Source organism: Hyperolius riggenbachi, chromosome 1 (genome assembly GCF_040937935.1).
Source record: "Hyperolius riggenbachi isolate aHypRig1 chromosome 1, aHypRig1.pri, whole genome shotgun sequence".
Classification (NCBI taxonomy): Eukaryota; Metazoa; Chordata; class Amphibia; order Anura; family Hyperoliidae; genus Hyperolius; species Hyperolius riggenbachi.
The window spans coordinates 543,613,633-543,626,861 of record NC_090646.1 but is presented as its reverse complement, the minus strand read 5'-3'; the positions used below and the strand labels follow the sequence as shown (position 1 = coordinate 543,626,861).

The window sequence follows — 13,229 nt, the reverse complement described above, 5'->3', positions numbered from 1 at the left end:
TGGTTTTCACTCTATTCAATAGTTTTGGTTGAATAAACAGGAAATTAGAACATTTCAATTGTACCGTGTATGGGCACCATAAGAAACACTAGGAGGCAGTCCTTGCCCTTGCGAGCTTACAATCTAGAGCATAGTGGGGTGGAGACATTAGGGAAGGAGACACAGGGGTAAGCAGATGAGACAATGAGCCTCCTACCTACTGTATAAAAATTTCTAGATACAGCAAAAACCATATAAAATTATAGTGGTCTATTGGATTTGAGTCTGGACATATGGGAAAATGTATACTTGCATTCCTGTGGCCGGAGATACCCTTTAATATTATGGAAATCACAGTTTTGGGGTGGAATGTTTTTTTAATAGGACATGGATTGATTTATTTCTTTAACTTGATGAAATATTATTTGTAATGACATGCTTGGTATTGGAGCTGAAATCTAACACCCACAATATCCAGCAGGCTGCTGTCGTCTTTGTTTAGCAAACATGAAGTGTGTGTTGTTGGTGGTGTGGGTCAGGTTCCTGCCAGTGTGAACAGGTGCCCTGACCTCCACACTGGAAAGCAGAGGCTAATGTAACAGGCAAACCTAGATTTAAGGAAAAGGCTGCTAATATACGTTCCTTTCCCTGTGACTATCTCCTGGACACTAATAGCTAAGCCATCATGCTGAAGTCATGTAAGTCTGCTTTATTATTGGGTTGATTAGGAAGAGAGCTAGCGTGTTATGTGGCAAGACAGTGATGTACAGTAATATAGCTAATTCAGTTATCCCATGGCATAATATTTGGCTCAGAAATGTGTCAGGCATGAACCATATGTTTTGTATTGTTTTTGTGTTGAACTTTCTATATTGTGACTGAGTCTTTTGTTTGTGCACATAGTATGCTGTGCAGCACAGATGGTGAATCCGTTACCAGAGCGTGTTGTGATTGTATTTTAGCAGTCTCATATTGGGCATACATCCCAGTTTAGCATGTCATTAACTCTATGGATTGTATCGCTCTTGCCACACTTAAACACTTTGTGTTGTATTCACAGACCGCGCACGTAAGTTTGACTTTGTGAATACTGTACACACCCTTATGTCATACTAGTTTAATTGTGCATATACCTTAAATTCTCACTTCTGAATATGCTTCGGATTATGCTGGGGATACACTGTGCGTTACTTCTTATCAATCGAGCTGCTGATGGCTCGATTGATAATTTCCGACAGGTCCGATCACCGCGCGGATCGATTCCCCGCTCGATACCCTTGGGCGGACAATAGTGGAAATCGAGCGGAAGATAAGGAAGCGCCCGCGGGGACGAGTGGGAATCGATCTGGGCGGCCGCGTGGACGTGGCGGGAGTCGATCCGGCGGCTAATCGAGCCTCCGGATCTAACCCTGTATTCCCAGCATTGCACAGCTGAAGTAAATAGACTGTTAAGGTGCATACAAACCTTTGATGGATGTCACTGTCTGTGTCACTGTCTGGGATTGGGACCTGATCCCCTTGAGTGACATCACTGGGCTGGGCTGCACACGCATGTCAGCTATTTATCTGTAGCGCTTTGTTGGTATGCGGGGGAGCGACGGAGAGACGATAAGTCGCAAATATGTGAAGCCATGCAGAGGAGCAGCATGAACAATGGGATCTGCGGGGGATCGGTGTCGCTGGGGGTGAGTAGATCCGCCTGGCAGATCACTTGCTGGTTGGTGGTTCCATACACACACCTATCAGCTGAGGCGGTCGTTATTGGCCGCCTCAGCCTACTTAAGTCAAGCATGTGTATGATTTTTCGATTTCCCCCCCCCCCCCCCCCTAGAATATTACTGGACACCTGAAGTGAGAGTGATATGGAGGCTGCCATATTTATTTCATTTTAAACAATACCAGTTGCCTGGAATCCTGCTGATCTCCTTGGCTGCAGTAATGTCTGAATCACACACCTGAAACAAGCATGCGGCTAATCCAGTCAGACTTCAGTCAGAGACATCTAATCCAGTCAGACTTCAGTCAGAGACATCTGATCTGCATGCTTGTTCAGGGGCTATGGCTAAAAGTATTAGAGGCAGGGGATCAGTAGGACAACCAGGCAAATTGCATTGTTTAAAAGGAAATCGATATGTCAGCCTCCATACCCTCCCCACTTCAGGTGTCCTTTAAATGTACTTTTACTCATCCCACCTACTTGTCTTAGCTTGCATGTAGCCAGAGTTTACTCAAGGTACCCCTGAACCAGGGAAAAACCGATGAAATGAATCCCAGATGATCTGTCCTGGAGCTTCTCATTGTCCTTGAAACCTCCCTCCCCCCCAACCCCCCAAGTCTTTGTCCCCAGACTTCATACCTCCTGCACCTTCCAGACATTCCTCTGAGCAGCACACAGCTATTCTGAATTGCACAGGCCTGAGTTGTGAACTGCACCTGCGCAGTGAAAGAAAGCGCTTGTGGATGATCGCTTGCCTTCCCGTAAGGTTTTTTTTTTTTTTCTGTATGCGTTTAATTAAATATTTAATTATACATGAAAAAAAGTATGTAAACATTTTTTAGTTTTGCAAAATAAAAAAAAGAAACTATCTGCTCCCCCAGTTCAGAGAGTTTCTTAGCAGCCAGACTGAATCACTCACCCTTTAGTCACGTGGGCACGGCGTGATTGGTCTGTTGGATGATGCCACGCCTCCCTGCTGAGTATCATGGCCAGGCCCGGATTTGCCTTAAGTCACTGTATTCACGAGCCTACAGGCACCTGAGGTCAAAGGTGGCGCACTCCCCTCCCAGACTGCCTCCCTCCCTCCGTCCCTATGCAGAGTCCCGAGCGCAGTGTAAATGAGAGGTTACTCACCTGGGTCTCTGCATTCCACTGACCAGATCTCCCGTCAATCGGGGACACCTCTAGCTACCTAATACTTGTGGGCACCTCTAGAAACCTATGACCTTCAATGAAACTAAGGAAGAAGTGACAGCTGGGACAGCCAGCACTGTTGCGGTGCAGTTTGGCAGGGGTCTGTATGTTCTATGAGGGTAAAGTGTAGGGTGCCAGGACATATGTGCCTATAGGTTCCTGTGATGTAAATCCGGCCCTGATCATGGCTTTAGCATGACTAGAAGGTGGAGTGAGCAGGCAGCTAAAGATTGCAAAGCTTTGAATTCATTCTGCAGACATATTCCTATTTTTTTTTTCAAAATTTTTTATGCAAGGGCTGAGCAGACGCAGTAGTTCTGTTTTTTTTTTTATTTATTTTTTATTTGCTTGATGATTCCTTTAATGAATTGTGCAATTTTGTTTGCAAATAAACTTTAAAAAAATTTAAAGAGTAACCGTCAGGCTGCAAAAGCTAATTTAAACCTCTATTCTCTTGTGTTAAACAGTTTAGAAGGAAGCCAAAAAGGCAATACTGCAGTTAAAAATCTCTCTTAGGCCTGGTGCACACCAAAAACCGCTAGCAGATCCGCAAAATGCTAGCAGATTTTGAAACGCTTTTTCTTCTTTTTCTGTAGCGTTTCAGCTAGCGTTTTGCGGTTTTGTGTAGCGGTTTTGGTGTAGTAGATTTCCTGTATTGTTACAGTAAAGCTGTTACTGAACAGCTACTGTAACAAAAAACGCCTGGCAAACCGCTCTGAAGTGCCGTTTTTCAGAGCGGTTTGCGTTTTTCCTATACTTAACATTGAGGCAGAAACGCATCCGCAATCCAAAATCTGCTGCAGCCCGGGAGTATGCGTTTCTGCAAAACGCCTCCCGCTCTGGTGTGCACCAGCCCATTGAAATACATTACCCTAGCGGATCCGCACCCGCAGGAGGATCGCAAACCGCAGCGGAAACGCTCTGGTGTGCACTAGGCCTTACTTTAGATGTTTGCTGACAGCAAGGCTCCGTATTCCCAGGCTCCTAAGGAGGACTCAAGCCGAATAACAGATACTGCAAAGCATTCTGGGGCCCTCCCCTGGCTGCTAGTGAGGCTCAAGTTTCAACAGCATGTAACAGTCTAGCTCACAGCACTAATAAATCTCGGGCAGAGTACACTGCAGGAGTCAGCTATTGTTCCTAGCCACATGGCTAATTAATATTCACTGCACAGTAGTGTTATTCATTACCAGCGTTTGTGAGAGTGGAATCATCAGGAAGCAGGCAGGACATGACGACACATTTAGCTTCATAGGAGACAGACAAACATGGAACCTGCCATGAGCTGTCAGGAGCATCATTCTCTGCAAATACTATATAAAAATTATGTGAAGTACAAACGTGGACAGTGAAATGCATATGTAATGTAAGTACAGCCAATCTTTAGCTACTGATATATGTGTTTATTTTCTCTGAGACCCTATACCTAACAGCTCCTCTTTAAAGCATTTTTAGGGGGTATGGCGGCTCTCCTAGGTGTAGTGCTTATGCTGTGGAAGTGGGCATCCAACTATGACACTGTACTTCTGGCCTGCCCTTTCCCCCACCTGATACTGCACCAATCCTTGTAATTGGTACAGAGCTTGTCGCTAAACTGCTGCCCAAAACAAAAGATCTCTTTGGGCAACAGAAGTCTCAGATGAGTTAAAGTGGACCCAAATTAAAAATACATGATTTCAGAAATAAAATCTATTCTCTAAATGATAATAATAAATAGCAGGATTTATTGGAGGAACCCCTCCCTTCCTTTCATATTGCCGGGACAGAATCAGGCAAACTGGTGGAGTAGATGGTATCCAGCAAAGGAGGAATTGCTAATGGCTGCCACCTGTAAAACCCTAGTTATGAAAAGAGAAGGATGAAAAGCATGCACTGAAATGCTCATAGGCTTGAAGGAGTGTTTATTTATCTTTGTATGTGTCGGAGTGCTGCAACTAAATATTTTTGAATTAAAAAAATGTTTGGTTTGGGTCCGCTTTAACTGAAGCACAAAATAAAAAATGTAAGATATAATGAATTGTGTGTGTAGTTTGGATAATTAATAGAATATTAGTAGCAAAGAAAAGTCTCATATTTTTTGTTATATAGCTTTTTTTTTTAAATATATTTACATTGCAACATTTGCAGTTTACAAATTACACTCTGTATATTAAATGATGAAATAGAGCAGAAGTAATGGCCCTTTGAACTTCCTGGCAGTAAAACCTTAAACATGACAGCGAGAGACAGGTTGAGATAAGTGCTTCAGAAAACAGTACTGTAGCCGACCCAAGTTGGGTCTGAGAGCTCTGAGAAGCTCTTTTGTATAGAGAACTGAAGTTCCTTTTCTCTTCCAGTACTGAACACAATATGAGATTATTTTCTTTGCTACTAATGTTCTATTTCTTAGCTGTACTACACATACAATTCATAATCTCGTATGTTTATTTTCACTTCAGATTCCCTTTAAATGTCCATTATGGGACAAAGGAACACTTTAGGCTACTTTTACACTGGGGCATTGCGGTGCATGGCTAGCACAATGCAATTACATTGTAATGGTATATTCACATAGACACATTGGCAGTGCGATGGAATCCGCTGGCATATTGCGATTCATGCAGTGCAGTATCACGTAACGTACTTCTAATACTCTTATCTATAGACCCTGAACAGGCATGCAGATCAGGTGTTTGACTAAAGTCTAGCTAGATTTGCCACATGCTTATTTCAGGTGTGTTATTCAGACACTACTGATACCTAAAAGATCAACAAGATGTCCGGCAACTGGTATTGTTAAAAAGGAGATAAATATGGCAGCCTCCATATCCCTCTCAATTCATGCACTTTGTACCTTCTCCTTGCCCAGGACAACAGGACACATTGCTTGACTGTAGCATAGCGGCACGGTTATACAGCACTGAGCCCTAAATTGTCACTTGAACAATGCATTGTGTATCTGTGTATTCGCCTTTAGATTGGCGTTGGTGCATTTTGACATTTCTGTCTTGAGTCCTAGAGAGCCTTCCCTGCCATTGCCTAAATGTTTTTGTACATGAAGCTGATCTTCTTTTCTGCCTTTAATATTTGAGGACATCTAAAGTCAAAATGCTTAAAGTGAAATTTTACCTTCTATAAAAATAAAACAAGAAAGCTATGCCATGTATCTGCCCTACATGAGCCATTTTGTATATTTTTTTTATTGATTGTTAGCAGTGGAACAGAACAGGCTTTACAAGTACACTGTGGGCAAGTGCACGCCAAAAACTTCTAGCAGATACGCAAAACGCTAGAGGTTTATGAAGCAGATTTCAGAGGGATTCTAGGCATGTTTAGAGAGGTTTTCTACACTTGCCGAGCGTTTTTGTGTAGCAGATTTCAAATATTGTTGCAGTAAAGCGGTTACTTGAACAGCTTCTGTAACAAAAAATGCCTGGAAAACCGTTCTGATCTAGCGTTTTCCAGAGCGGTTTTCCACTTTCCTGTACTGTAACATTGAGGCAGAAACGCCTCAGAAATCTAAAAAATGCTGCAACCCCCGAGTTTGCGTTTGTGGAAAAAACGACCTGCTCTGGTGTGCACCATACCGTTCACTTTCATTAGCCAAACGGTTTTCCCCCTGCAAGCATTTTAAAAATGCTCCAGAACCGCTCTGGTGTGCACCAGCCCTGTATGTGGACACCAGCTTGGAGGAGTGTCTGCCGTGCACCTCCAGTGTGGTGCTGAAAAAAGTTCTATAAAAGCTCTGTAGTGTTTCTTGTTTAGTATCCCGATTCACTTGTGTCAGGAACGATGTATGCATAAAAAAATGCATGTAAAGTAAATATGAATAGGATAACCTAGAAATCCACTCTCCTGGTCTCACCTCAGCACTTGGCTCTGGATACTCTGTGTATTCTTATGACAATGAAGAGCTCTGTTTCCAGGAGTGCCAAATCAGATTGGCTCGGGATTCCTTGTCTTCCACTCTTGCCAATAAACATTGATTGTTGTCAATCCGGTTTACCTTTCCAATGGCCATTTCAGATATAAGGCTGGGAGATTTCCAAGATTTAGCAGCAATTTATTTGGTCGCCATTGTGACAAAGTAATCACATTTCTTAATTGGTTTTATCATAAAACCAATTAAGAAATTGATGATCACTTTGTCACAATGGCGACCAAATTGCTGCTAAATCTTGGAAATCTCCCAGCCTTATATCTGAAATGGCCATTGGAAAGGTAAACCGGATTGACAACAATCAATGTTTATTGGCAAGAGTGGAAGACAAGGAATCCCGAGCCAATCTGATTTGGCACTCCTGGAAACAGAGCTCTTCATTGTCCTAAGAATACACAGAGTATCCAGAGCCAAGTGCTGAGATGAGACCAGGGAAGTGGATTATTAGGTTATCCTATTCATATTTATTTTACAATTATTTTTTATGCATGCATCGTTCCTGACACAAAGTGGATCTGGATACTAAACATGAAACTTTTATGTTTTGTTTCCATGGTAGAGCCTAACCATGCATTCCTTGGTTATATCAGCCTTGCAATCTGCTATTGATGAGATTTTCAGCTTCTTGCCAAAACAGTTTAGCTAATCTGCAAACCCACCAAATGTAAATTGGTGTTTTTGTATGTTAATGTTTTTAAACCGTTTGTCATTTTAGTTTTCCAGCCTGTTGTGCATGTCTAAAAAGGGATGTATAAGCTCAAATAGCAATTTTTCCCAGCCACAAAATCCATGCATGCTGGCACTCTTCAGAAGTTTGTGCTTCCTAGTAACTTTCTAGTAGCTCCCATATTCTGACAGGGTAAATTAAGCTGCACAGAGCGGGAAGCATTGCAACTCTGGAGTAATCACCATCAATAATAATCAGACTGTCACACCAAACAGTCATTGTGCTGACAGGAAGACAGTGTGTAATGGTGCCCATACATCACTTGACTTGGCGGCTGATTGAGCATCTGATTTGATAATTATTATTGAATTGGGTGCAAATCTGATTTGATAATTATTGAATTGGATGCGAATTTGCAGAACTACTGCGCTTGCGCAGTGCGTCGCAGACAATGTAGCCATGATTTTGACAGCTGCACTTCACGTAGGCGCAGCATTGACGACCTCTAGGTCGGCCTCTGCACCGTGCGGGGAGCCTGAGACGGCGGTGGAGAGCGAAACGGTCAGCATGGGATAGTCTACTGCAGGGGTCTTAAACTCGCGGCTCGCGGGCCATGTGTGGCCCTCGATGCAATATTTTGTGGCCCTCGCTGGCAAAAGCTTCCTTATAGTTCGCTTCAGTGCTCCCAAGTAATCCGCCGCATTCCCACCGCTAAACGAGGGCTGCAGAGCCCCCAAATCGCCCGGGGGGCAATCCGCCGGCATTTCCTGGAAGGGGCAGAGCTTTCAGCTTCAGCTCTGCCCCTCCTGACGTCAATCGCCGCCTCTCCCCGCCCCTCTCTGTGAAGGAAGAGTGAGAGGGGCGGGCAGAGGCGGCGATGCGCCACGATTGTGAAATTCCTTATGTGGCCCAGCCTCATCCCGACTTTGCCTCCTGCGGCCCCCAGGTAAATTGAGTTAGAGACCCCTGGTCTACTGCAAAGGGCGGGAGAAAGCCCCAGGTGATCAACTCTCATTTTTTCATTTTTCCCTGATGATTCCTTTAATGTAATGAGAAAAAGCTATCAACCTCGCTGCACAGGTGGCCTCCCTTATCCTTGTATGCGACAGTTACAGCTGTTTTTTACCTGCACTGCACACACAGTTTGATAAATAAAAGGATTATTTTTGCACTGTAGTGGATGTGCCCTCTGCTCTCTTCACTATATCTTTCTACATCTACAATATACCTTCTCAGTTGTGATCTGTCTTGTTGGATCTTTGACTGAGCTCCCCTGCACTTATTGGTGCCTTACCCTCTACAGAATTATAGAAAATGTTTTTACGGTTACCGAGTGTCAGAAATGACAACTTTTAGCATTGGGAAGAAGTTCCACTCCTTCAACCTCATTTAATGTGTTCCATGGCTTCGTTCGTGAACTTGTTTTCACTTTATTTTCTGCTATAAATTCTTTAGCCAATGAAAATATGGATATTCAGTTCTCTTTGTACACAAGGGGGATTGGATGCAAAAAGGGGGCCCCATGGTCATTTCGCTGGGGTGTCCCATTGGTTGTTACTGCTCCTGTGGATAGGAAAGCAGTGTGCTGCTGTTCTTTTACTGCAGTGATGGACATTTCAAGCTCTTGAGGGCCACATAAAATGACAAGGAGGGCTGCATTCGGCCCACGTGCCTGGAGTTTGACACCTGTGGTCTAGCGTGCCCCTTGCTTTACAAACATGTCTTTATTGGATCTATGCCACTCGGTATACTTTTTTTATTAGTTTTTTTTTTTTATATACAGTTGATTATGCTTGCGCATCTCAGGATCACTAGTTTTAATAGCTTACTTTATGTAGTTTGTCAGTACATGCCCTGCTTCTATTATCGCTTTATCTTCCTTTAACTTTCTTACTTGCAATTCTGTTCTGCATTGCACTTATGCTGGGAATACACAATGAGATTTTTCAGCAGATTTACTGTCCGATCGATTTTCCGATCGATTTCCATTTACTTCTATGAGAAATGGATTCTAAATACGATCAAAAATCAGATCGGACATGTTGGAAATGATCTATCTAAACTATCTACCAAAAACTCTCATGGTGTATTCCCAGCATTAAGTGAATAGATCAGAGTATTGGAGTGACTAATGCGATATTGGAGATGTTCAATTTCTGTAAAGGTGGTATTGCTTTTACAAGACTTTGTTTTTTTTTCTACTTACATGTAAAGGTGGCCACACACCATGATTTTTTTTAAATTCAAGATTTACAATTTTCCTGATTGTAACATTTAATAAACCTGACCAATGTGCCACACGTGCTATTTTAATTATGAAAAAAAGCTTCATCCATGCTTCTGGGGGAGATGCAATAGTCTTTGCACCAAATATATGAAGCCCAGGGAAGTTCCTATGATTTTCTATCTTAAAGAAGAACTTCAGACTAAAGAAACATACTGTCATTAAGTTACATCAGTTATGTTAATTAAAATAGATAGGTAATATAAATCCACCCTGTTTTAAAGGGAGAGGCAAATGTTTGTGATTTCATGGGGCAGCCATCTATTTGGTTGAAATGAGGTGACAGGGAGCATGAGACACATTTCGAACTGTTCTGTGTCCTGATCACCGTTCCCAGCTGCGCACACTAGGCTTCAAATCTCAAATTCAGAATTAAAAAAAATAAATTTGCGCCAAAACAGCAGAATGAGAACCTCATCAGAAATCCCATTGTGCTTTGCACAGCATCAGGAGAAAAATGCCTAAGCAGATTTCTTTGATGGGGTGGAGCTTAACTTCTGTGCAGCTAAAAATGAGGCTTGTGTAAGAAAAACAAAGTTCTGAAGCTGTGAAACTGGTAAAGAAACACAGAAAGAGCTTGATTCACAAAGCCGTTCAAACTGTTTAGCACGGGAGTGCTAAACAGTTAGCACGTGAAGTGCCGTTCGCGGACTTTTGCGCGCGCAAAGTGCCGTGATTCGCACGTTTGTGGACTTTTGCGCACGCAATCAATTATGTACGCAAAAGTGCGCGAATCGCGGCACTTTGCACGCGCAAACACCGCGAACGGCACTTCACGTGCTAACTGTTTAGCACACCCGTGCTAAACAGTTTGCACGGCTTTGTGAATCAAACCCCAAGTCTTTTCAGTGCTGCTGAGTAGATTTTTAGTCTGGAGGTTCACTTTTTAAGTAGGAGTATGCAGATATCATGTTGTAAATTCTTCTGGCAAAGAAAATATACAATTTTCTTCTTCCTATCAGAAGATAATGGGGATGGCGATATTATTAAAGAACAACAAAATGATGCACACTTTAAAATGACTTACACACTGAGGCTGGGACAGGAAAAATAGAAAATAGATGATCAATTAAAGTAAGAGTCTAGGAAAGGATAAAAACACTGTCAGGCTGTCTTGAGGTACAGACTAACCAGCAAGCTCATGGTGACCCAGAACTCATTGGAGTGTGTAAGGGACTACAATGGTCCTAAAAGCCCCCTTACTAAGATGTTAAGAAAAACAAAAATGTGCTTTCCTAAAACAGAAAGAATTTGCGATAATTCAGGTTGGAGTGAGCTCGAGATGTCTCCCAGGCACCACTGCTGAATATATGCAAATATATGCAAGGCTGTCTTGAGAGTTCCAGTTTATATTGATAACAATCATGACAACAGGAAGGGAGTGATTCTTCTAAATGATGATTCAGACAAGATGTGATAACTTTTCCCCCTTGCACCAGGAAAGTGTACTTCTATTTTGCAAACTGTGTAGAGGAAAAGTGACAGGCTCTTCCCCAGTAATTGGTTCTAGGGGTTCGGCTATTTATATATTGCAAATCCCCATAAACGTGTGCTCAGAGCAGAACAAACATTGCCTCTGAAGACACTTGGATAGTGAAACGGTCAATAGGCGGGCCGCTGCTCCCACACTGCCCTACAGCCTCTATCTTAGGGAACGGGTATGTGAAGTATATATGTGTCATGCTCATTAACAAGTTAATTTTTATACACGTGAGCTGATGTAATAAAGCTCTTTTACCCTGTGGAAACGCAGTTCCGGACCTTTTATTTACTTACACAAGTATTTATATTTTTTCCCTCACTGAAAATTGATATTTTTGTCCCTACTGAAAATACTGCTCATACTTCCTGTTCTCACTGACAACAGTCCCCGACACCCCACCCTATCCACAGTTAAAATCCTATGCAGTAATCAATCTTCAACTGGGTAGAGATCTGTTAGAATACATAGGCAGGTTTTCCCCATTCTATACAATTTCTCAGTCAGCAAAGGGTACATACAAGGCTACTGTGCAAGGCAGGGACTACATCTATCCTGAATGCAGCGAGTGTGTCACATTCTGAGGTTCATTGATTCCATATGGTCATTAGCTACAAGAGCCTAAATTCATGGTGGAAACGAAGGCCAAACTGATGTAGACCAAGAGCCTTTGTTCCTCACACTTATTTGTACCGTCACAGTAACTACCTGGTTTGTTGATAATTTATCTGACAGCCAGTTCTCTTAAAAACAAACAAAGCACAAAAACTGCCTTCTGTGCTCTTAAAGAGAAACTCCGACCAAGAATTGAACTTTATCCCAATCAGTAGCTGATACCCACTTTTACATGAGAAAAATAATGATTTTCACAAACAGACCATCAGGGGGCGCTGTATGACTGATTTTGTGCTGAAACCCCTCCCACAAGAGGCTCTGGTACCGTACGGTACTCTGGGCAAACTGTCACAATGTAACAATGTTCAGACAGGAAATAGCTGTCTGTTAAAGCCAGACCAGCTAGAAACAGCTCCATAATCTGCCCACAGTAACAATGTCACCATGTAATACATGTCAGAATGTGAATCTGGGAGAGGAAAGATTTTACAATGAGCAAACACTGACTAAATCATTTATACATAATTATGGTAAAAATGAAGCACTTTTTTTATTACATTATTTTCACTGGAGTTCCTCTTTAAGTATATGATGGATGGTATAGTTTTACTAAGTACTTCCATGTTTTTCAGGGACTAATTCTAAAAACACTGCTTTGAAAAGCACTATAAAGCTGGTTGGCAATGGTATGGTACCAATTTCTATATAACCTAGTGTTGCATATAACAAAATGTAAAGAAAAACAGCATTGACATTTTCTCTAGTAGGGTCACCGTTAAGTTTTATTTGTAAGTGAATCCTCCCTGGATAAACATCAGAGCACTCCCGCAATTAATTGATCCAGTAAAAAACTGGTGAAGTGGAAATCCTGTGTGCCCTGCCCCCACAATGCTGAAACCAGTCCGTGCCAGGCCTTTGAAAGGCTGAATGTTGGGGCTGGTGAACTAATGTAAGAGGCATTCTAACAGACAGACACACTTATGTCACGCTTTTCTCCTGGCGGACTCAAAGCGCCAGAGCTGCAGCCGCTAGGACACACTCCATAGGCGGTAGCAGTGTTGGGGTATCTTGCCCAAGGCCTCCTCACTGAATGGGTGTTGACTTACTGAGCAGGAACAGCCGAGACCTGTAGTAAAATGTAGTACATTATTCTGGATACCCACTTCTGCAGTAATTTTCCTGGTTTCAGCATCAGAAACACTTCCTATACTCATAAGTTTCTTATTAGCTATGCAGAATCCCGAGCATTCTGGGAGACCAGATATATTTTGTACTGGCTTCATAACTCTCAGTAACAAAAATATTCCGTAGAGATCACCCGACAGGTCTAAGGGCTGGTTCACACGGGCGTCTGCTGAGCTTTTGCTTGGCAGT

The 13,229-nt window shown here is 42.5% G+C and overlaps 1 protein-coding gene across 2 annotated transcripts in view; it reads left to right on the top strand.

Annotated features, from left to right (window-relative positions):
* The window catches only part of TNFAIP8 (TNF alpha induced protein 8), a 148,875-nt gene that overhangs the window by 71,080 nt on the left and 64,566 nt on the right, over nt 1-13,229 (top strand). The window contains exon 1 of one of the 2 annotated variants that reach the window (XM_068271665.1): nt 630-677. The exons of the other annotated variant lie outside the window; for it this stretch is intronic. Within the exon in view, the coding sequence (XP_068127766.1) occupies nt 665-677 (13 nt within the window). The 5' untranslated portion in view covers nt 630-664. Of the gene's footprint in view, nt 1-629; nt 678-13,229 lie in introns of those variants that run through there. 2 annotated transcript variants of the gene reach the window in all.